Source organism: Prinia subflava, chromosome 17, assembly GCF_021018805.1.
Source record: "Prinia subflava isolate CZ2003 ecotype Zambia chromosome 17, Cam_Psub_1.2, whole genome shotgun sequence".
NCBI classification, from domain to species: Eukaryota; Metazoa; Chordata; class Aves; order Passeriformes; family Cisticolidae; genus Prinia; species Prinia subflava.
In genome coordinates, this window is record NC_086263.1 from 1,899,665 (window position 1) to 1,923,678 (window position 24,014).

Here is a 24,014-nt window from a genome sequence, read left to right on the forward strand (position 1 = left end):
TCCTTTCTGTAACACCCCCAGTCCCCTCTGGTGTTACCTCAATACATCCCAGAGCTTCCCAGCTGGTCCCCAGTGCCCTCTGGGGACATCGCAGTGCGTGCCAGAGCCGCCAGCACTTGCTGGTGACACCCGAGGGAGGAGACCCGAGTCAGAGCTGGAGGCGCCGGGGTTTATTGGGGGCGGGGGTGGCCCCGGCCGGGGTCCGACCCTAGAGCCCGTAGATGCTGTCCCTGTCCCTGCTGTCCCACGCCACCAGCTCGTCCCGCTGGAACCAGAAGCCGATCTCCCGCTGGGCCGTCTCCACGGAGTCGCTGGCATGGACCACGTTCCTGTGAGGGGACAGCGATGGGGACAGTGCCGCGGCCGTGGGTCCCGCCCCGCGGCCCTACCTGGTGATGTGCACGCTGAGGTCGCCCCGGATGGTCCCCACGGCGCCGCTGTCCCCAACCATGGCCCGCGTGCTCCGCACCACGTCATAGCCCTCCCACACCTGCGGGACAGGCACAGCTGAGCCCCTGCGCCCCCGCGCTCCTGAGACCCCCGGACTGTCCCCTCACCATGGCCACCACCGGCCCCGAGGTCATGTAGGTGACGAGCGCGGGGTAGAAGGGCTTCAGCCGCAGCTGCTCGTAGTGCTGGTCCACGAGCCTCCGGTCCACCTGGGACAGTGACAGTGACAGTGACACCGGGCAGTGCCCCCCGGCCACCCCCGCTCCCGGCTCCGGAGCAGCGTTCCCCGCCGGGCCCGGGTACCTGGAGCAGCTTCATGGCCACCAGCTTGAAGCCGCGGCGCTCGAAGCGCTGGATGATGTCCCCCAGCAGCCGCCGCTGCAGCGCGTCCGGCTTGGCCACCACCAGCGTCTTCTCCTGCAGCGCCGGGGGCGCTGCGCGGGGACCGCGGGTCACTGTCACCTCCGCGGGACACGGCAGCCCACCACACACGGACACGGTGGCAGCAGGAGCCCGAGCTGTCCCCGCGGCACCACGGGTTGTACTCGGGCCCGAGGCTGCCGATGGGAACCCGCCCCCCTCCCTGTCCCCATCCCGAGGCCGAGTCCCCTGGACAGGCTGTGCCTGTCAGGCTGGTGGGGTCTCAGGGGACGTGCCACAAAGCCCTGCTGGGTGTTGGGGACATGTCCGTGGCCAGGAAACAGCCTGTCAGCCAGGGATGTCTGTGCCGTGTCCCGCTGCTGGGGACTGTCCTCTGCCTGTCCCCAGGGCCTTCCCCCCGCCCGGAGGGTCCCGGTCACACCCTCCGCTGGTGGAGAGGAAAATCGGTCACCGTGGGACGGCGGGTCCGGCCCCGCTGTCACCCGTGGGACGGCAGGGGGTCACCCCTGCCACAGCTGCGCCGCGGGAGGGGACAGAGGCCCCAAGGGACAGTGCATCCCGTCCGCTGGAGGGACAGAGGGGACAGGAAGGAGGGGAAGGGAGACGGACAGAGGACACTTCACTGCCAATCCCAAGCTTCGGGGACCCGTCCCGGGCTGCGAGGCCGGGTGCTCCAGTGCCGGCGGGGACAGAACCAGAGAAGCTGTCCCCATGAGCTCACCCGCTTTCCCGGGCACTGCTGAACGCGGCTCGGCTTTGCCAGGGTCCCCCCGCACAGCCCTGGAGACACTGAACCCCTTGGGACCTCCGGGGAGCGCCAGCTCCGGCCCCTGCCGCACCCCACGGGACACGCGGGGCTGGGGACAGCAGGGCCTGGCACCCTCTCCCCCCAAAGGGGTGAACGGAGCCCGTGAGCCGCCCCCCGCCCGGGACGGAGGGACAGGGGACACTGCGAGGGGATGGGGCACCAAGGGGACGGGATGGCAGCAGGAGCCCTGAGGGGCAGCACAAGCAGGGGACAGGATGGGGATGAGGAAAGGGTCCCCAGGGCAGGACAGGGAAGGGGTTGAAGCCCTCCGGGCCAGGGCCAGGGTCCCCAGGGGCAGGATAAGGGTGGGGACAGGGTCCCCGGGGCAGGACGGGGACGGGGCCGTGTCTCACCGGAGCCGTAGCAGCGGGGCCCGGGGGTGCTCAGGCCCGGCTGCCCCCGGGGGAGGCTCCGGGCCAGGCAGCGCCCCAGGGAGCCCATGGCAGCCCCGGCGGGTCGGAGCCGGGCTGGGTCGGTCTGCGGTGGCTTTGAGGGCTCGGCCGAGCCCGGGGACGGGTCAGGCTTCCGTCCCTCCCCTTAAAGCAGCAGCCGGCCCCCCCATCCAGAGCATTCCAGCGCGGAGCATCCTGACACGAACATCCCGGGTTGGAGTCCCAGGCCCTGCCAGGGTGGGAGCACAGCCCACACCCATCCCGAGGGGAGCCAGACCCTGCCGGGAACCAAACCTGCCTCGTGCTTTGCCCTCGATTCACCAGGCAGGGGGAGCCTGGGTCAGCCCACGCCAGGCTGGGCTGGGGCAGTGTTCCCCTGTGGGGCACAGACCTGCCCTGGACACAGCAGAGAGGGACTGCCCAGGCAGTCTCCAAGCCCCATTCCAGACCCCACGCTGGGAAATCCCTCTTTACTGGGCTTCCCGTGCACCCAGAGACATCTCAGGGGACGGCAGCTTGATAAGTTCATGGAAAAGGCTGCTCACTTTGAGCCAGTTTCCCAAATCTGTGCTGATTTGAAGGACTGAGGAGTATCCTGGAAGCACACACAGAAACCAGCTGAGGGCAGGGCTGGATCCCACTCTCCCTGTTCCCACTCCGCCTTCCCAAGGCACAGGGCGTGGGGACAGAACCCCTGTCAGAGCCTGGGGGGCTCTGGGGACCTGCTGTGCTCAGCACCATGGCATAAAACACCCCAGAGGCTTCCCATGGGGAAATGGATCCAACAGGTTGTGGAAAAGAGACTCTCTGCCCCCAAACAAGGGCTGGGGGTGAGTAAAGGCCCCTCTCCTCTCTGCCAGGCCAGGGGGAATGGGACAGAAGGCTGGCAAAAGGGGAAGAGGTTTAGGATGAGGGGTGGCAGATTGGAGCCTGGGCTTTGGCCCCCTGGCTGCTGCTGGCATTGAGCAAGGGAAAATCTTGTACTTTCACCCTGTGTCAAGCCAAGGAAGAGAAGCAGCATGAGCCTGGAGAGCTGTGCTGGGATGAAATCCCTTCAGCCCAGCTCCAAAGGGAGCCACAGCCAGGGAACTGGTGGAGGTGGCTGCCAGCTTCCAGTGTCCCCCAGTGCCGCTCAGGGCAGGGCAGAGCTGCTCAGAGTGCCCAGGAAAAGCTCAGGAGCAGGGCCAGGCTGCAGGGCCAGGTCTGGACTCTGAATGGAGTGTTCATGCACCCAGTTACCAGCAGGAACAAGGACCCAAAGTTCCATGTGGAGACAGTGGCACTGCAAGTGTTATTCCAGGTGTGGCTGGCAGGGAGCTCGGGAAGGCTGGGCACAGATCATCACCCACCCTTCACCCCTCTGGAGGCAGCTCAGCCCTCACCTGCACAGGCTGGAGCAGGGGAGGCACATCCTGGGCATTTGGGCTCTACTCCAGGGCAGGGAGCCCAGACATCCAACTGGTGCCAGTTCAGAGCCTGGGTGCAGGGATTGCACCGATTATCCAAACTGCATCCCACATCTCCCAATGACAAATGTGCACAAGGGGCTTGTCCACAAAACTGAAACAGAGGAACCATGGAGTAAGTGCTGCCACACTCCAGCTCACCTCCCAGCTGTCCAGGTGCAGCCACACCACACCCATGTCTCCAAATATTCCTAGGAAACATCTCCAGGAGTGCTCCCTTCCCAGTGCCTGGTGCTGCTTATGCCACTGCAGCTGCCCAGTATCACCCCAGTCTCTTAACCACAGGGAATTAAGACCGATTCCATGGAATCAGGGAATGGTTTGGGTTGGAAGGGAGCTTAAAGCTCATCCCACCCCACCCCTGCCATGGCAGGGACACCTTCCACTGTCTCAGGGTGCTCCAAATCCTGTCCAGCCTGGCCTTGGGCACTGCCAGGGATCCAGGGACAGCCACAGCTGCTCTGGGCACCCTGTGCCAGGGCCTGCCCACCCTCCCAGGGGAGAATTCCTTCCCAGTATCCCATCCATCCCTGTCCTCATTCAGCCTAAGGCCATTTCCCTAATCCTGTCACTCCATGCCCTTGTGAGATGTTCCTCTTAAATCTGATCTATTAAATATAAAAATTAAGACTCATTTAATACTGCTTCCTGAACAGAGACCTCAAGTAAAAGAAATCCTTCCCAGCTGTATGGTCAGAGATCCACAGGTCCCGCAGAGTGTGGTCCTGCCTGACTGGTGTCTGGGATTTTACCAGACAGACGCCACTACTGCATCACTGGTGAGAGGGTGAACTTCAGCTCCAGGCTCCCTGGGAATGGGGCACCTCTTCCAGCAGGCACTTCATGATCAATTCAGACACGTGTGATGGAGGGAATGAATGGATCGCCACAATATGTGAGAGAAAACACAGGAGGAAAACAATGAGGAGACAGCAGCAGGAGCCATCACTGATCTGCACTTTCCAGGAGCTGCTGGACTTGTTGGAATCCTTGTTGGCTGCTCCTCGTTCCTGATCCTGGGAAAAGCTGTGGATCACTGCATGTTCCTTTACAGAATGACCTAGAGGGAAACTAACCCAGCCCCAAGTTATTTAAAACAACAAAGTAAGCACTTTATTCCCATTAAGCATGTTGTTTTAGTATCACAATGGAATGATGAGAAAACGTTTAAAAAAACCCAAAAAAAGTCTCTAAATCCCCGCCATCGGGGAGGTTTTCAAGGCAATTTAAAAACAAAGGGAGTGACAGAAGTGCCAAACCAGTCCCAACGTCAGGAGACTCCTCCTCCGAGAGCTGGGCGGGGCAGGAAGGTGGAATGACACGAAGGTACGAATGTCTGAAGTGGTCTTTGGCGCTTCTGCCTCGTGTTTGATACGGACATGATCTCTCCAGACACCTCCAGATGCAACAAAGTGCTACAGGAGCGGAGGGAAAGCCCCGGGAGAGGGATTTCCCAACAGCCGGGATGCCCCGGGGGTGGGCATTAAGACACATCCTGCTGGCTCCAGCTGCGGCCTCGGGCTGGCAGGGAGAACTCAAAGGAAGCGGTGGAGCGCGGTGAATCCAGGGGCGGGCAGGGGCAGGACCCGGCCCGCAGCCACACGGCCCGAGCACAGCGGCGGTGGCAAACCCGACACGGAGCTGTTGCCGAGGGGCAGCACTCAGGGCAGTCACTATAACTTCACCGTGCCCGGGGGCAGGCTGTCGTTGCACAGTCTGTAATAGCGCAGGTCGTTCACCAGCCTGTGCACGTTCTGTGTGAACGAGGGCAGGTCCTGCAAGGGACACAACAACAACTGCTGGCAACGGGCTCACAGAGAGGCACCCAGGGGGCACAAACCCCGTGGGTGCTCACAGATCCACCCTGACTCAGCCTGAGCCCAGGGAACTCCAGGTTCTGGGGCAGAGATGGTTTCAGAGCTGACTGCAGGGATCCAGGCCCTGCTCCCATCTCTGGCTTCTCACTGTGCAGCCAGGACCAAGAGGAACGGGCATGGAGTCATGGAATGCTCTGGGTTGGGAAGGGCCTTAAAACTCATCCAGTTCCACCCCCTGCCCATGGGGTACATGGCAGGGACACCTCCCACTGTCCCAGATTGCTCCAAGCCCTGTCCAGCCTGGCCTTGGACACTGCCAGGGATCCAGGGGCAGCCACAGCTGCTCTGGGCACCCTGTGCCAGGGTCTGCCCACCCTCCCAGGGAACAATTCCTTCCCAATATCCCATCCATCCCTGCCCTCTGGCAGTGGGAAGCCATTCCCTGTGTCCTGTCCCTCCATCCCTTGTCCCCAGTCCCTTTCCAGCTCTCCTGGAGCCCCTTTAGGCCCTGGAAGGGGCTCTGAGGTCTCCCTGGAGCCTTCTCCTCTCCAGGGGAGCACCCCCAGCTCTCCCAGCCTGGCTCCATGGTCAGATGCAGCACTAATTGCTTGCTGTCCTCCTGCCAAGGCTCCTGGGTGTCACACACTCCCTTAACAAGGGCTGATATTCCTGAAGAGCAGCTGCCTTCCAGAGCCAAGCAATTCCCCCAGGGTTCCATCCCTATCCTCACCCTTGGTCTCAAATTCCCATCCCCTCCCTCAGGGCAGGGAGCACTCAATGGAGAACGCTCAGTAAATGGACCCAGAACCTGCTGCTCTGCCATCAAATTCCACACGTTTCCTTCCCACACACGAGGGGTTTGCAGGAATTGAGAGCCTTTGCAGGCACTTTGCTCTTGTCCTTACTGTGACCCTCAAACATCTGGCCAGCAGCTGGAGCGAGATTTAGGCAAGGACCTGAGTACCCCACTTGGGAACGTGTCAGCCTACTCCAATGAAAACTTCCCCCAGGAAACATTCCCTGACTCCCCCACATGCTGCAGCCTGAGGGGTGAGATGGCAGCTCTGCTACCTGCACTGAGAAATCCTGCCCTGGGAAGTGCTGGGAGCAGAAGGCACTGCCTGGAGACGTTCCCAGCTGCCTGCCTGGTGTCCTGGGGGAGCACCCAATGCTGCAGGGCCCCTCCTTACCCTGTCCATTTTGAAATTCCTTCCCAGCACGTTCTTCTGGTTGGAGTCCACGCCGTCGCAGCTGGCCAGGAACTCGGGCAGGAAGGCGGAGTAGAAGCCATCAAAGTCCACCGAGGCCATGTTGTAGGTGGCGATGCCGATCTCCTCCTGCAGCAGGTCGTGGGACTTGTGCACCAGCACCTGCAGCAGCACGTTCACAAACTGGAACAGCATCGTGGTCCTGAAGATCTTCTGCACGGGAGAGGGGCACAGGGTTTAGGGGACTTCACTCCTCCCCCAGGAGGACAATTCAGCAAGGACAGAGCAGACACAGCTTCAGCAGCATCTGCAAATCTGGTGAGCACTGGGGTGATTTTCTAAGCCAAGCCAGATCAAAAATGGTTAAATCAAGCTTTTAGTATCAGCTTGAAAGTTAACATTGAATTTGGCCACATTTACCCCATGATTTGGGGCTTCAGGGACACCTCAGAGCCTAAAGGAGCTCCAGGAGAGCTGGAGAGGGACTGGGGACAAGGGATGGAGGAACAGGACACAGGGAATGGCTTCCCACTGCCAGAGGGCAGGGATGGATGGGATATTGGGAAGGAATTGTTCCCTGGGAGGGTGGGCAGACCCTGGCACAGGGTGCCCAGAGCAGCTGTGGCCGCCCCTGGATCCCTGGAAGTGTCCAAGGCCATGGCAGGGGGGTAAATATAAATCAGCTTTACAGTCTCATCCAGCCCAAACCCTCCTGTGATTCCATGCTCTGACCAAGTTTTAAGCATTGGCAAAGCCACCAGCATCAAGGCCCACTCCAGTTCCAGGCAGGTGCACCCTGCACAGTGCTCTGGGGACCAGGGAGTGTGGCCTGAAGGAAGTGCCTGAAGCCTGTCCCAGCCTGTGAACACAAAGGGCTGCCCTTCAGGTGTGAGCACAGGTGAGAAACTGAAAGCTCTGCTTTCCCAGGCTGACCAGATGCCCTGGATTCCAGATTTAATCCTTCATGGCTGCAGCTAAGGGTAGGTTACAGGGCCTGGAGGATGGGTCCAAAGAGAGATGAAGACTCCCAAGTGGCAGTGACCTGGGAATACGGGATACCTGCAGCTGCCCAGGTGGGAGTGCTACAGGCACTCACTGTCCCACTGATGATCCCAAGTCCTGCTTCCCCAGACAAACCTCCCTGTCACTGTGTGCTCTCTGCTTTCCCTCACTGTCAGAGGAGGGCACACATCCAGGCTTTGTTTGACTGGAGCTGGGATCCCTCCCATCCCCAGTCTCACAGGGTGGTAACTCCACTCCGAACACCTGGAGCAAGGCAAGCACCCAAAGGCTGTGGGAAAAAACCCCAAATCCTGGCCTGGACTTCTGAGTGGCTTAAGACCAGTCCCAGGGCAGCTCCCACCTCTTCCCATGCACAGAGAGCACAGGCTCAGGCAGGACCCACCTTGTGGTACAGCTTCTGCTTCGTGTTCAGTGTCTCCAGGTAGAAGAGATTCTGCTTGAACAGGTGAATGTCAGGCTGCAGGAAGGACTGGCCAAACGCCTGGGAACAAAGGACAGTGGGAGGAGGGGGATGGAGACCACCACAAACATCACAGCTGCCAGGCAAAACAAGAGCATTTTCACCCTGACACCAGGACAAACCCCTGGGAGCCTCGGTGGAGCAAGCTGACAAGAGAACAGGCAGTGGTTCAGATCACCTGTGCTGCCACCAGATCCATGGGAATGGCATTTAGGTGGGAACATGGGCATATCCCTGCAGAGCAGCTGCTAAGCTGGGCCCACTGGGAACAGGCAGGCCAAGCTGGCACTGGAGAGGGCCAGGGATGCTGAGCCCAGCTCCCTGGGCAGGCAGGCTGCTCAGGGAGGGCAGGGCTGGTCCTCGGGGATGTCACCCAAGGCACCACAGCACAGGGGAACAGAGCAGGACACACCCCAGGGGGGCCCTCAGTCTCAGCCAGGAGCCTGAGCAGATGTCACTGCCCTGATTTAGGGTTTGGAGATGGGCCCTGTGCAGTGAAGAGCCCAGAACAAAACCTGCTGGAACCTGAGCTGGTCTGGCAAGGCTGCACCGTGTGTGATCAAACGCCTTTTCCACCCTGAACACCTCCAAAACACTGTACAGGGGATAAAGGTGGAGGAGGTCAGCTCTGCACAGAGACAGGCGGCAGGACTGTAACAGTTCCTTTTCAAGGCATTGTGAGCAGAAGAGTTTATTCTCCCACATGACCCATTTATTGTCAAACGGACAAAAATGACCCAGATCCCATCAAGACTGAGCCAGTTCTGGCCTTAGATCTCAGGTGGAAATCAGCATACAAACTATTAATACCCCTTACACAATGCACTGGCTGTGAGAACACTTACAGAACATTAAATAAAACCTTTGTATCAGAGCAACAAGAGCCAAGTAAAACAAGTAGTGCAGTCTTGTCACCCAGCCTGAACTGAGATTATTAAATAAATATCTTCCAGAATGAGGCATTCAAGGGAGTTTGGAAGAGTTACACAGCTACAGGGGAAAGAGATGCTTGGACAGCCCTGCACAGGAACCAGCCTGGGCTTCATTCACACCCAAAGGTGGCAGGAGAAGGGAAGGCCAGAGAGAAACATGACCCAGTTTATGTCAGTGCAAGAGCTCCCTCTCCACTTGTGCACCACACAGGACACAGTTTCTCTGGGCACTCCATGATGGGGAAACTCTCCCAAAGTCCTCCCACCTGCAGCCTAAGGAGATCTAGGAATTTAAGGGAACTCGTCTGGCCAGCCCTGACTGAAGTAACACATGGAACACAGTCTGTTATTCTTCAAAATTCCAATGCCCCAACCTGGGAGGGTTGGAGCTGGCTCTGTGTACACACTGTCCCTGCCTTCCAGCGCCCAAGGGGGCTCCAGGAGAGCTGCAGAAGGACTGGGGACAAGGGTCTGGAGAAGGGGGAATGGCTTCCCACTGCCAGAGGGCAGGGATGGATGGGACATTGGGAAGGAATTTTTCGCTGGGAGGGTGGGCAGGCCCTGGCACAGGGTGCCCAGAGCAGCTGTGGCTGCCCCTGGATCCCTGGAAGTGTCCAAGGCTGGGCTGGACAGGCCTTGGAGCAGCCTGGGATGGTGGAAGGTGTCCCTGCCATGGCACAAAATTGGAACAAAGGGGCTTTTAAGGCCCCTTCCCACCCAAACCATTCCATGATTCTCTATTTCCCAGCCAAAGCCTGCCAGTGTTACCCCACTGACCCTTCCCTACCAGGGCCCGTGGTACAGCACTCAACAAGCCCATGGAAACCAAAGGACACTCAGGAAAACTTCCCTGCACTGACAGCTCTCCCCAGTGCCAATCACAACAGTCAGAATTAAATGTGTCAGTGGCAGTAATGCATTTTTTATTGCAGGATGAGGCTTGCAAAGGAATTAACATTGCTTCCTCATGGCTCTGTGCCTTGTGAGCTCAGCAGCTGGGTCACTCCTCAGCAACTTTCATTTTCAGCAGTTTTGGGAGGCAAAACCTCACTCAAGATTCATCTAAAGCCATCACCCACATGTGCCCCACAAGAACAAAGACACTGAGGGGCTGCAGCGTGTCCAGAGAAAGGAACGGAGTTGGGGAAGGGGCTGGAGCACCAGGAGAGGCTGAGAGAGCTGGAAAGGGGCTCAGCCTGGAGAAAAGGAGGCTCAGGGGGGCCTTTCTGGTTCTGCACAACTCCTGACAGGAGGGGACAGCCGGGGGAGGGTTGGGCTCTGCTCCCAGGGAACAGGGACAGGACAAGGGGAAACAGCCTCAAGTTGTGCCAGGGGAGGTTTAGATGGGATACTGGGAAAATTTCTTGCTGGGAAGGGTGGTCAGACACTGGCACAGGACAGTGGTGGAGTCACCATCCCTGCAGGGATTTAAAAGCTGTGTGGATGTGGCACTTGAGGACATTTTAGTGGTGGCCTTGGCAGTGCTGGGGGAATGACTGGACTCAGTCTCAGAGGGCTTTTCCAGTCCTGATGATTCCATGTTTAATGCACTGCCCCGAGCAGGGTGTGCTCCCCTGCAGGACAGGTTCTGGGGAGTGCTGGGACGGGTGAGTTACCTGCATGATGGCACTGAACTGGGCTTCGTTCTCCATCTGCTCCTCTGCCACTCCCCTCTGGACACTGGCCAGCACACTGGATTTGAAGAAGTACCTCCAGTTGTGGTGCAGGACCCGGAAGAGCAGCTCAAACAGCTCTGCTTTCACATCAGGAGATGAGCGCTGGCAGGAGAGGGGGACAGAGCTCAGAGCAGCTCCTCTGCTGGGATCACACCCACCCACTGCTCTGCAGCCAAGCATCAAAGCACTGCTCCTAAGGGAGCACCAGAGCCAGCAGCTGCAGGATCATGCTGAAAACACATCACTGACTCCGAGCTGTACCTCCTGCTTTGACCACCTCCCTGATTTTAGCTTCTCTTGAAACCCCTGACAAAATCCTCCACCCACCCTGAAGTCACTCAGTCTTCCAATCCCACTGACTACACCCCCACAGGGCATTTTCCCTCCACACTTGCAGCTCTTGGAAAGTCAAAGCTTCACTTCTGCCACCCCTCTCCAGCAATCCCTTCCCTTCCCTTCCCTTCCCTTCCCTTCCCTTCCCTTCCCTTCCCTTCCCTTCCCTTCCCTTCCCTTCCCTTCCCTTCCCTTCCCTTCCCTTCCCTTCCCTTCCCTTCCCTTCCCTTCCCTTCCCTGCCCTTCCCTGCCCTTCCCTGCCCTTCCCTGCCCTTCCCTGCCCTTCCCTGCCCTTCCCTGCCCTTCCCTGCCCTTCCCTTCCCTTCCCTGCCCTTCCCTGCCCTGCCCTGCCCTGCCCTGCCCTGCCCTGTCCCTCCCCTACCTCTGCAATGATGGGATACACCTGCTCCATGCACAGTGAGATCACACTGGGCAGGAAGGGTTTGAACACCTGGCCTGGCTCTTGCACCACCACCTGCAGGATCTTCAGGAACTTCTCCACCACCCTGCAGCCCGTGCTGCCCTCGTGGAGGATGCTCTCTGCCAGCTGCTCCCTGGGACACAAACAGGCATTAGGAACATTCCCAGAGACCCAAAGGCACATCTGGTTTAGTGCAAAATAGGCGATGCCTCTAAAATGCTCAATTAATACTGGCTAAGTACATGAAGCCACAGAAGGGAGGGAGGCAGTGACTGAGGGCTGACAGAGCCTCCTCCCTAACAAAAGATGGGTGAGGGGACACTCTCAGTCCTTGGGCAGGAGCTAAGAGGGAATGTGAGAGTCCAGTTCAACACCCCACACAGCCAGGAAGTCTGTGGGAGAGCTGGAATTGCACAATGGCAGGTATGGCTGATGAGCATGCACTGGGTCTCTCCAGACCTGGAAGTGTTTTCCTCAGATTCAGCCCTGGGATGTGACAAAGTCTGGCCACAAAGGCTGGAAACAGCCCACTTTAGGGACAGGGACCGACTGGCTGAGCAGCTCCTAAGATAAACCATCCTAAGGGGTAAGAAGTGGCCAGTGCTGGGCAGTACCTGGTGAACATGTTCAGGAAGGTCTGTATGATCTGCTCAGTGAAAGGCACTCCCATCTGCACCCTCAGGCTTTGGAACAGGGTGAGGAAGAAGCTCAGCATCTCATCTGTCACATCTAAGAGAAGAGAAAAGCAAAAGGAACATGTTAAGGAAACACCCAAGTGCATCAAGAAAGCTTTTATGTTTAAGTCTGAAGTTTGCTCCTCCTGTTCAGGAAACCCCATTTACTTTTGGGCATTTACAAACAGGGTTGTTAGAGAAACTGAAACCATCAGCTGGTTCCTACAGGGCTTCAGACTGTTCAGCCCCTTCCAAAACCTGCCTGGGATGACAAGCAGAGGCAGCACCAACCCCCAGAACAACCACAACCCTGCCAGCAAAGCCTCAGTGTGCTCAGAGCTGGGAGAAAGCTCAGGGGCAGCTCCAGGCCCATCTCCAGTTCTCACTGCTTGTACAGGGTTAACAGGAAACACCAGGAAATCCAAAACATCCACACAGCTCAGGGTGGAGGAAACAGAATCCAGCTTGGTTTTTTGGCAGGAACTGAGAAGACCCTTCTATCTTCAGAAGTGAGCACGTGGTGATCAGTGAGCTGATCCTTAATCCATGCCAATGAAGACTGGATAACCAAGCTGGAGCTGCTCAGCTCCTCCCTCATCACACAGCCTTTGATTGCCAAGAGATTGCCATTGATGAGGCTGCCAGCCTGCTCTGAAGGCAGCAGCTCGCTGGAGTCACAGCACCTCTGCTGCTGCCTTGGATCCTCTGCTTTTCACTGCTTTTGTCTCCCCTCAACCCCCATCACTGAGAAAATCTCACCCAGCTCCACGTGGAACATGAGGAAGCACCTTGATGTGACACAAAACACAAGGCCAGAAGGCTGCCAAGTGACAGTCCTGCTCCCATTTCAGGGGAAAACCCCCCAAATCCCACAGCATTCGACCCAACCTGATGGCAACTTAGTCTTCTTACTTCTGCAGAGAATGTAAATAGCAGACACAGCTAGAGAGGGTATTTTAAAGCTTTTTTTTTTTTTTTTTTTGTGCTCAGAACAAGCTCCTCTCTGAAACTGTGACAATCCTGCCTGGATCCTGTCCCCTCCCTGCTGGGATTCAGCCCAGCTCTCCCAGCACACCCAACTCACACACTCCACACCCACACCACAACTCTGTGCTGCTGCTCTGGGCATTACCAGGAGCTCAGAAAGCTACTCACAGATGACCCCTGGCCTGAGGTTATACCTGACTGATGAATGAAAGCTGGGAAGAGGGCTAGTGAGACCTGCACGGATTCTTGCAGCGACTGGTAACAGATCTGCCGGGACTTGGTGGATTCTCCAGAGACACTTTCTACAATGTCCTCCAGAACGCTCAGTGTCTGGTGGATGATCACTTTGGCTGCAAAACAAGAGGAGTGATGCTTCTTGCATGTGCCAAAACTGTTCACTTACTCACAGGTAAGAGCAAGAGAAATGAAGCTTACATACAGAGCAATTAAATCAACTGACGTGTGACACTGCAGATTTCTGAACGATTTCTTAAGTGATCCTCAATGAAAAAAACCCCAAAACCAGGCCCAAAAAATATACAGTAGTTTCCTTGCATTCCTCCTATACAAAAAAAAAAAAACCCTCTCCAGTACATCCCAAGCCTGGAAGAAATTCTTATTTTCCCCCTTCACTTTTGAGAACCATCATCTTCATTACTGCTGCTTCCAGCCAGTATTTCTAATACTACACCATGAGGCTGTTCAGTACTCCCAATGCAATCCTTACTATCTAAACTTTTATCCCAACCCTGATCCCACCTTCCTTAGGAAGACAGCACTTCAATGGCAGAGTTTACAGGTGACCTCGGATGAGAGTGCTCTGTAGAGAGCAGAAAAGCCTCCAAAAACAGAAAGAAAACACAACCTGCTCCTTCCCCGTCCTCCCCACACACAGAACGGTTTCTCAGCCAAAATAATTACTGGCAAATCAGCTTACTGACACTCCCCAGTGCAGAGGAGTGAGCAGGACACTGGTACTTACTGTCCTCCAGCTGCACCTTCCTCTGGGGCAGGCTGGCCGTGGCCTTGAGCTGCCGGTAGTCCCTGGTGAGGGCGGACACGAGGCTGGCGTGGTTGGTGGAGCGCACAGCCCACTGCTGCTCGCTCTCGGGCAGGTTGGGCCAGGGCAGAAGCAGCACGTTGGACAGAGCCCTGCACACCAGCACCTGGGCCTGGGAGGGACAGCAATCACAGCCAAGGAATGGTTTGGGTGGGAAGAGACATGGAATGAATGGCTTGGGTGGGAGGGGAGGTTAAAGCTCATCGTGTTCCAGCCCTGCTTTGCACATCTCTGGTGTGCGGGAGGCTCTGGATGAGCTCTGCAGAGCTGCCTGGACACTGAGGATGGACTGCAGCTCCCAAACACCCACACAGGAGGATATAAACCTTGAACTCCTGGTACCCACAATGAGATATGGGAGCAGGAAGCCATCCACAAGACCCCAGACAGCACCAGGGTTGGACTGACAGCAAAACCATTGAATTGTGGAATGGTTTGGGTTGAAGGGACCTTAAAGGTCACATAGTTTCCATCCCCTGCCATAGGCAGGGACACCTTCCACCAGACCAGGCTGCTCCAAGCCCAGCCTGGCCTTGGGCACTTCTAGCATTGGGGCAGCCACAGCTTCTCTGGACAACATTAAGCAAAGAGACAAAGTTTTAACTTTTTTTCCGAGTTAATTTTTGCTGTAGCACAAGCTTGGAGTGAAGTGACATTTTATGGCTGTCCAAGACACCAGTGGTGCTCACTGTTCAACAGCCTAACAAGAGCCCAAGTGAAAACTACCAGGCCTGCAAAGAGAGACAGAAGCAAAGCTCCAGGATTTAAGGCCTGGAAGCAGCTCCCAGCTCTGTCAGCCCTTCCCTGCAGCAGTAAATCTCTGGTGTTTATAAAAACAAAGATGATTTTACTTTCATTACTCCTTGTCTGGTTTACAAGCTGAGCTTCTGCACTTGTGCAGCACTTTGTGCTTCCTTGCCAGCACACAACACAACCACATCCCAGCACTGTGGCTTGTCAGTGCTATAAATGGAATGTATTTATATTGTTTACATTGCTTCTGCAATATAAGTAAGTGAGTTTCACAAAAAACTCTTTGTGTAGGTCAGAATCAGCGTGCCTGTACTGTAAAGATGATGCAGAACTGGGGATGGTGTCAACAAATGAGGAAAGAATCAGATCTAAGAGGTGCAGTTGTATTTTTTCTTTGTGCTGCTCCTTGAGATAGATCATTAATCACATAATTTGTGGATATCCACAATACAGACATGCTTGCTGCCTCTCCAGTTGATTTTTGAGGTTATCCCTCAGACCTGAGGCCCCCTGGTTTCCACGTGGGGCAGCTCAGGGCGCACTGACCTTGTCGGGGAGGCGCTGGGCGGAGGTGTCGGTGATCCTGGTGAACACCTTCTGCACGGCCGGGATGCTGATCAGGAACACCGGGCGCACCGTGGTGGCCAGGGACACCAGCAGGTGGCACGCAGACAGCAGCAGCTTCTCCTGCACCTGCGACAGACAGGGGTGCTCAGGCTGCCCAGTGCCACCAGCACACACAGCCAGGGCCAGCTCACTGAGCTGCCAGGACCTGGGGGCTGCAGCCTGGTGGGGTGGGCTCTGCTCCCAGGGAAAAGGGACAGGGTGAGAGGAAATGGCCTCAAGTTGTGCCAGGGGAGGTTTAGATTAGATTTTGGGAAAAGTTTTTCATGGAAAGGGTGGTCAGGCACAGGTTGCTCAAGGCAGTAGTGGAGTCCCTATCCCTTGAGGGATTTAAGAGCCACATGGATGTGGCACTTGGGGACATGGGTCAGTGGTGACCTTGGCAGTACCGGAGGAATGGCTGGACTCAATCTTAAAGAGCTTTTCCTAAACCATTCTATGATTTATTTGTCAACCAGAGTATAGCTGAGTTCCCTTAATACCATGAGAGAGAGACTTCCCTGCTTCTAAGCCATAAAATCATTAGACTGAGTTTAAAAGCCTTTAAGTTGCTTATGCCTGAGCCCCAGTGCTGCAGGACACTTCCCGTGGCTCTGGGACGCAGCCCCAGCTCCCAGCCCGCCCCAGCTGGGCAGATGCAGCCCCAGGGAGGCAGGGGGCAGTACCTTGGAGCTGATGAGGGGGGTGATGGCCTCCAGCGCCGTGGACACCAGGGAGATGAACTGCTCGGGGTTCTGCCGGTGCACCTCGCTGTAGAACTGGGCCAGCCAGTGAGCGTAGGCCTGCAGGGCTGCCAGGGACTGCGCGTGCCTGGGGACACCAGGGGACACAGGGAGCACCGTAAGGGGACACAGGAGTGGCGTTCCAGGCAAGTCTGGCAGTGTGGTTTGTAAAAAATCCTCCCTGCTTTTTTGTGTTTGGTTGTGGACCCACCATAGCAAAGGTGTGAATCGATAAAGCCAAATATCACCACACTTCATAATCATACTTTTATCACATGAGGACTGAATCAGGATGTTTCAGAGAGGTGTCCCCCAAATGTGTGACAGTGCTGCTTTCTCAGGCAAGCATTAGAACAGGGACCACAGGTTTCTTCAGGGTCAGGGAAAAGGGGGAACCCTTGCTGACAGATCATGAAAAACACCTCCCCAATTACTGCAAACCAGTAAAACCATTAATACATCACCTGCACAAATTTCAGTGCCATTAACTTGGGACCAATAGGAGAAATCCCATTAGTTATACAGTAATATGGTGAAATCTAGTGGGAGTCTTCAAGGAGCTGCTGAAGGTGCAATTACAAACCAGAACAAATGTTCAAACCTTAAATTCTGCTCCCAGAACTCCAGCTGGCAGGGAACAGCCTCAGCAAGGGAGGGTCCCTAGAAGTCTGTCCCAGAGGTGATCTGTGACCAGCAGCACCAAGGTTTCACACTGAGTGTCACTGCCTGGATGGCAGGCAGCTCTTTGTCCCAGAAATGGTTTGCACAGCTGCAAGGCTTATGTTTGTCTTGGAAGACAAGGATTGAAACCCTCGACTGGGAAAAACCTCTTTTACCTGAGCCACAGCTCTGACTTCAGTAGCAAAAAATCCATCAACTGGATTTATAAATAAACTACACACTACACAGTGGATCCATTGCTTTAAAATATCACTGTTGTAATACTTATTTCCTCATTAATTACCCTGCTTTTACAACCACCAACGCAGGGCACAGTCCCAGTTTGCTCTCAGAGCTGATTTAAGGGGCATTTTTCCTTCTCAGCACAAACATGTTTTCCTTTAAATGACCTGGGTACTTCCATTAGAGGAAAGACTGGTCCAAAATGCTGGCAGCAGCCTTGACTTCCATCAGCTGAAAAAGGTGCTTTCCTGGGGAGCTGCCAACAGCTGGAGAGGCTGCCAACAGCTGGAGAGGCTGCCAAGGAGGGGTGTGAGCAGCAGATGCAGGAGCTCCAACCCTTCCCACACCAGTTTGGGTGCAGCCCGCACTCACACATCGATGAGGTCAGGTTTGAGCACGGAGGGAACGGCGGTTTCGATGTTGTACAGCTTGATCTGGGATCCATACAACGTCACTTTCACCAGCCTGCAGGAGAAACACGGCAGTGCAAAGGGGTTGTACAGATCTGCTCCAGCACCTGATCTAGCACAGCTCCTCCTCAGTCTGTGTTAGTATTTAGCTAATACACAAATGAGATTTTGACCATTTAGCTTAAAATAATTCAGAGCCTATGGCGCCGTTTGGGATAAAATGGAACAAGTCAGATGTTCCTGCACACAAATGAAAGCACAAAACCTGTGTAAAGGCCTCAAATTCTGCCATTTGTAACTATGTGTTAATTAAGTATCTTGGAGAGGAAGAGTAAAATGTGTCCTCCTTCAGCTTTCACAGATCTCTTCATTTAAGAGAAGAATCATGGAATCATCAAGGTTGGAAAAGACCCTGAAGATCACAAAGTCCAACCATCAAAGCAGGTTTTGGTGATTTAGTTTTGAAAGATACAACTCTAGTCAAACTTTACATGTTATTTCATTGCCTCACAAATGCAGATGCTGGACAATATTTTCAAGTGACTGAGTTTATCTTATTCCACCCCTGCCATGGGCAGGGACACTTTCCACTATCCCAGGCTGCTCCAAGCCCTGTCCAACCTGGCCTTGGGCACTGCCAGGGATCCAGGGGCAGCCACAGCTGCTCTGGGCACCCTGTGCCAGGGCCTCACCACCCTCCCAGGGAACAATTCCTTCCCTATATCCCATCCATCCCTGCCCTCTGGCAGTGGGAAGCCATTCCCAGTGTCCTGGCACTTCATCCCTTATAAATGGTCTCGGTCCATCTTTCTTGATGGCTCCTTCAGTTACTGGAAGGGGCAATCAGGTCACCCCTGAGCTGTTTCTTTTCCAGGCTGAAACAATCCCAATTCTCCCAGCCTGGCTCTGCAGCAGAGGGGCTCCAGCCCTTGGAGCAGCACTGTGGCCTCCTCTGGACTCTCTCCAGCAGCTCCAGGTCCTTCCTGTGCTGGGCCCCAGGGCTGGAGCAGCGCTGGGGGTTGGGGTCCCACCTGAGCAGGGGGCAGAACCCCCCCGGCTGCTGCCCACCCCAGCACACATCGCTGGCCTCACAGCCCTCATTCTGCCCATCCAATTGCTCACCCCTCAATCTGCTCAGGCCAAGGGGAGGCAGAAGGGAGCCCTGCTTGTCCCCGTGCCTGCACCCACCTCTCCACCACGGTGAGGGCGTCGTTGAACCTGGCGGCGAACACGTCCCCGGTGAAGTACTCGGCCAGGCGGCCCACGGCCTGCAGCAGCGAGCTCAGGTCCCTCAGGGAGCAGTGCAGCCTCCTGCAGTCGTTCTCTGCTGTGATGTTCAGCCTGTGACCTGCAGGGACACCACAGCCCATCAGCAACACTGCCACACGTCAGCCTTTCTCTAAGAGCTGCCCCCAGGGCTGGAAACCCCTGCAAAAACTCCATGACTCTGGGGTTAATCCGTGCAGCTGTTGGGGATGGGAAACCTGGGGACAAAGTGACAGGAAATGCAAAGTTTATTCTAATGGCATGACAAGCATTCTTCTGAAATCAGGTCGGCACTGGGTCACAGGTCAGATGGCAGCGCTGGCCAAGGCACAGCAGCCCTGGGCTTGGAAAGGAAGCTCAGCTCTTCTGACAGCACTTCAAAGGCTGATAGAGATGTCAACGACTATTTCAGCCTTTTACATCTTTTTTTCCTTCTCTATGGTGTTAATTCCTATACGAACAGGAGCCTTTCTGTTTTCTGCTGCCATCAGGAGCATTCTCAGCTCTGGAGAAGGTTCTTTTCCACATGGACAAGGTGGTTTTCCACACTCCCTCTGCCAGCTACACTTCCAGTGATCCAGCAGCAGATTTGGGACAGAGAATTTGTGACTTCACTTCTGATGTGAGGTGTGTTGTACACTTCCAGATTGTTCCAGTACAAGGAACAATTGGTTAAGGAGATTTTCCAGCCCCACACAATCCTCCTGCTGCCCAGGTGTGGGCACCTGGGCTCAAACGTTCCAGAGCTTCTACTAAAAAAGCAAATATATTCTGCAACACCACCTTTTGAAGAAAATCAGATTTTCTTTCCACTGACTGTATTTAATCTCAGATCAAGCTTTCAAAACCTCTCCATTTTGTGCCATCAACACAAACACACGATCCTGACCCATGTGCTCTGGGATGAGCAGGGAAGTTGGATCAGAGGCTCACTCTGGTCCCTTCCAGACCCATTCTGGGATTCTGTGGCACCACCCAGGGCTCAATCCAGAGCTGCTGCTGCTGACCCAGCCCCCAGGACAGCTCCTAACACAGGCTGGTGCCACAGCACTAAACCCTACACATTGCTTATCCTAGGGCTGAAATGATCCTGAAACTGGAATATTTTTTCTAGAACTGGCTATGTAACAGTCACCATTCTGCCATGTCCAGCAGTACTGGAGATGGAACAGATTCCTTTCCTGGTCACACCAGGGAATTTCAATACCACCTTAAGCTACAAGCTCCCCTCAGGCAGATCTCACTACTGCTGCCTCCCTTGTTTCTCAGGAGGGAGCTGTAGTATTTGGTGCCGCATACCTGCTCTTAACACTTCTGGTATCTTCATTTCAAATACCAGAACAAGGGAAGAACCAAGCCAATAAGAACAAATTGTATTATGAGATTTCTGTCTGTTGATGGAGTTTAACTGAGCCATGAGACACCACACAGCTTCAGATCAACTGAATATATTAAAAAAACAACACTAAAGCAGGCCTAGAGTGGTTTTGCAATGATGAAAGAGGGAGGGGCACAGTGTCAGAGGGTGGTTATTACCTGTTCCTGACGTGACCACGAACTGCTGGAGCCCCAGATACACTTCCAGGTTGTCCTGCAGCACGGGAAACTGGAAGAGAGGAGAACTGATTGTGATCCTGGGGCTTGGCAGTCAGTAACACCCAACTACTGACTGCTCTGCCAGAGCAGAGTTCTCTCATTTCTCCCCAGTGCCTTCAGACAGACATTTGGAGGAAGGGCACGATGGGCTCAGGGCTGATCCTGCATCCCACAACTTCCCAGGTCCTGACAGCTGTCAGGAAAACAAAGATCCCTCCCCTGAAGGCACTTCCCTGTGGCAGCTCTCCTTTGCCTCTAACCCCAGCAATCAGCCTGACAAGATAATGCTCTGACAGTGGAAGTGAGGGCACAGCACTCAGGCCAGGAATATACAACAACACAGCAACCCAGGCCAAGGAGCAGAGGAGTGGCAGAGTCTGAAGTGCGGGAGGTCTGTGCTCACACACCTCACCTGGAAGTATCCCCTTCCCCAAAGGTGACACTTAAAAATTTCCCAAAATATTATGTAACCAGAAAGTTGAGTTCAGTGTCTCTACCTGGGTACAGAAGGGGAGCAGTGCAGCACTCTGCCAATAAGCTGTAGGCTGCAGCAGCTGAAATTCCAAGGGGAAAACAGCCAAAGGAATAAACAGCACAGTCCTCATGCACCCCAGTGTGGGAGCAGAGTGTCAGCCCAGCTCCATCACTCAGCAGTGACAGCAAACATGCCAGGTCCTGCTCATACTTCAGCTGAAGAATATTTTTCAATCCTTTCAGCCTGGCACAGCTCTGTTTAATTCCTTTTGGGGAAAATGGTTCAAACTGGTGTTTGTTTTTATGGAAGTTCTCTATCAGCAGAAGGAGTGCAGCCTTTCCTTGCCCAGCATGGGATGGAATAATGGCAGCTGCTGTCCACTGCTTTAATTATTTGCCACTGCTAAAACTCCTGAACTAACCAGTGCACTCACCAGCCCTGCAGCCACTGGGAAAAGCACTGGGAAGCTGCTTGAGAGCCTCCCACACTCCCCAGTCCACAAGAACAAACAATGCAGGGCTCAGGGAAACACTCCCTCCCCAGCTTCCAACATGCTGTGCCTAATTAACAGTGGAGTGTCTTTGCATAACTGCCTGAGGGGAGTTTACAAAACCACAGAGCCTTCCTCATGTGAATGTGTTACTCCAAGGAAGCCACATGCTCTGCTCCATCTGATCCATCTGCTCCCCAAACACCCGCCCCTCTCCTTGGTGCCTCCGCTGACTCACGCCAAAGCTGCACAGCAGCCTCTGCTTTTGTTCCCTTCCAGTGACAGGCTTCTCCTGCTCCCCTGCTTCAACAAAACAGCAACTGCAAAGGCACTTCAGGTCAGGCATCTCCTGCCTCTGCAGCAGCCCACTTTTCTCTGCTTCTTGGGAATACAGTTCAGAGGTCGAGGTGTGCAGTGTTCCCAGCAGGATTAATGAACTTGCTGAGATCTCACTGCTGTTATTTCCCTTTCTCCTCACCCAGCAAAACCCCACCTGGACTGCTCTGAATTCTGGGCCACACTTCCAGCCTCAAGATCTCCTTCTCCAAATTGTTATGATGCTACAAACCCAGACAACTTTTACACCACCAAAGGCAGTGACAGCAGCTGAAGAGAAGCACTTATCCAGATCAGATCTGCTTCCCCATAGTCCAAGGCCTCTCTCCAGCATTTTAATCTAGCCTTTAATTAAAACAAAGATTCTATTCTCTTTAAAGCCCTAACAATGACACTTATCTGCCCAATTCACAGCCCTGCCTCCAAGATAAAGGCCAAGATAAACAGCACAGAGGGGTTGCTGCCAAATGTTTACACTTTGAGAGCTGGGAATTTCTAAAAAGTGGCCACCAAGTTGGACTTAGACACTGAAGCACTCTCTTCAAAGCACACCAAGAAATGCAACAAAGCAAAAGAAACAATTTTTTGTCTTCAATTTCTAATCTCCCCTTGCCAAAGTTTGCATCAACCCCGAATTTCCCTACCTTTTTTTGGCACTGAGGTGTCTATCAAAAAAACCCAACATCTACAGCAGTTGGTGCTCATTCCCCGTGGCACTTTGGGCCTGGAAGGACTCACCAGCGTGGAGAAGGCGTGGGTTGGCAGCAGCTCCATGACTTTGGCCACCACTTCCAAGCTCTGGCGCAAGTACCGCTGCCACTCCGTTTGCTGCTGCAGACACAGAGACACCGGGGTGAGCACAGCCAGGGGAACACACAGCTCTGGGGACACCGGGGTGAGCACAGCCAGGGGAACACACAGCTCTGGGGACACCGGGGTGAGCACAGCCCTGCCAGGGGAACACACAGCTCTGGGGACACCGGGGTGAGCACAGCCCTGCCAGGGGAACACACAGCTCTGGGGACACCGGGGTGAGCACAGCCCTGCCAGGGGAACACACAGCTCTGGGGACACCGGGGTGAGCACAGCCCTGCCAGGGGAACACACAGCTCTGGGGACACCGGGGTGAGCACAGCCCTGCCAGGGGAACACACAGCTCTGGGGACACCGGGGTGAGCACAGCCCTGCCAGGGGAACACACAGCTCTGGGGACACTGGCATGAGCACAGCCCCGCCCAGGGGAACACACAGCTCTGGGGACACCGGGGTGAGCACAGCCCTGCCAGGGGAACACACAGCTCTGGGGACACCGGGGTGAGCACAGCCCTGCCAGGGGAACACACAGCTCTGGGGACACTGGCATGAGCACAGCCCCGCCCAGGGGAACACACAGCTCTGGGGACACTGGGAAGGGAGGGGCAGGAGGGAGAAACCCCCCAAAACCAACCCGAAGCAGCACCTTAAAGAAGCGTAACCTGCACACTCTGCTCAAACTTATTTTTCTACAGAATTCATTCTGTTTTCATACAAAATTGATAAAACCAGGGGGACAGTGCAGGAGAAGGGAGGGGAAAGAGTGGCAATAAGTTGATAGGGGAGTTAAACAATTATTCTAACAGTAAAAGACTCTTTCCATGCTCAGCTACACAGAGAAAGAAGCTGCCTGTTACCACCATAGCCCAAACCTGCCATTAATATGAGAAGGTAAAAATGGAACAAGAAACACACAGCAACAGCAGAATCAATAGCACCATGTGCTGACTTAATTTTGGCCTTAAATAATGAACTTTTCAAGTTTTATACCAAAAGCTTAAAGTCTTGCAAGTATCATCATTTGCCACACAGTTTCAGAAAGATAAAGACAGCTTCATCAGGACTGCTCTAGATAATTTATACCCTCATTTGTGACATTATTATCACCATGGAAAAGCATCCACACAGGAGTATGACAGCTAATTATCCAGCTGACACAAGTGTCAAACAAATCAAGAAAATAATTTATTCTGCTTATGAAATGATGCTGCTATCAAGCTCAGAAGCTGAGATGTGACCAGCCCGCAACTCCTCAGAATTTAAAAACCTGTCTGATCCCATTTGTGATGAAATTCCCTCTGCTCCTTCACCTACCCTCCTGTGGCAGCTGACCTGCCCTTCCAGGGCTCTGGCCCCACCTATTCTGGCCATCTACTCCACTCTGACATTTATCAGCTTCAAGATGATTTTATCAATACTAACTTAGGAGAAATAAGCTTAAACACAAGCACCAGCAATACAAAGCTTTCAGCTTTTGTTTCAGAGAGATTTTGGCACTTAAATTCCCAAGTGACTAACAAATTAATTCCAAATTAACT

The 24,014-nt window shown here is 54.7% G+C and overlaps 2 protein-coding genes across 5 annotated transcripts in view; both read right to left on the minus strand.

Moving 5' to 3' along the window:
• Positions 1-155: 155 nt before the first annotated feature.
• On the minus strand, positions 156-2,213 carry NME4 (NME/NM23 nucleoside diphosphate kinase 4). 3 transcript variants are annotated; one of them, XM_063414287.1, is made up of 5 exons: positions 1,993-2,195; positions 754-968; positions 558-659; positions 390-490; positions 156-329 (listed from the first exon to the last, which is right to left on the minus strand). In XM_063414287.1, the coding sequence occupies exons 1-5, from the start codon at positions 2,078-2,080 to the stop codon at positions 209-211; spliced, it is 627 nt and encodes a 208-aa protein (XP_063270357.1). In that variant the 5' UTR covers positions 2,081-2,195; the 3' UTR covers positions 156-208. The 3 variants fall into 3 exon arrangements, with proteins under 3 accessions (XP_063270357.1, XP_063270359.1, XP_063270358.1); XM_063414289.1 differs by having other exon boundaries at positions 754-884; positions 1,993-2,184; XM_063414288.1 differs by lacking the exon at positions 390-490 and having other exon boundaries at positions 1,993-2,213.
• Positions 2,214-4,584: 2,371 nt separating this feature from the next.
• XPO6 (exportin 6) overlaps positions 4,585-24,014 on the minus strand; it is a 56,275-nt gene continuing 36,845 nt past the window's right edge. Inside the window, exons 11-24 of one of the 2 annotated variants that reach the window (XM_063414269.1) lie at positions 22,402-22,491; positions 20,303-20,372; positions 18,689-18,848; positions 17,463-17,555; positions 16,131-16,275; positions 15,388-15,534; positions 14,011-14,200; positions 13,223-13,378; positions 11,982-12,096; positions 11,329-11,500; positions 10,554-10,715; positions 7,928-8,026; positions 6,505-6,735; positions 4,585-5,272 (exon numbers count right to left, since the gene is read on the minus strand). In XM_063414269.1, the coding sequence (XP_063270339.1) occupies positions 5,171-5,272; positions 6,505-6,735; positions 7,928-8,026; positions 10,554-10,715; positions 11,329-11,500; positions 11,982-12,096; positions 13,223-13,378; positions 14,011-14,200; positions 15,388-15,534; positions 16,131-16,275; positions 17,463-17,555; positions 18,689-18,848; positions 20,303-20,372; positions 22,402-22,491 (1,932 nt within the window). In that variant the 3' untranslated portion in view covers positions 4,585-5,170. Of the gene's footprint in view, positions 5,273-6,504; positions 6,736-7,927; positions 8,027-10,553; positions 10,716-11,328; positions 11,501-11,981; positions 12,097-13,222; positions 13,379-14,010; positions 14,201-15,387; positions 15,535-16,130; positions 16,276-17,462; positions 17,556-18,688; positions 18,849-20,302; positions 20,373-22,401; positions 22,495-24,014 lie in introns of both variants that reach the window. The other variant, XM_063414268.1, reaches the window with a different exon arrangement.

Coding starts and splice junctions, on each gene's coding strand:
- NME4 (XM_063414287.1), bottom strand. CDS start 2,080: ATGGGCTCCCTGGGGCGCTGCCTGGCCCGGAGCCTCCCCCGGGGGCAG. Junction 660..753: donor TGGCCATGAAGCTGCTCCAG/GTACCCGGGCCC, acceptor TCACTGTCCCAG/GTGGACCGGAGGCTCGTGGA. Junction 491..557: donor CGGGGCCGGTGGTGGCCATG/GTGAGGGGACAG, acceptor CCTGTCCCGCAG/GTGTGGGAGGGCTATGACGT.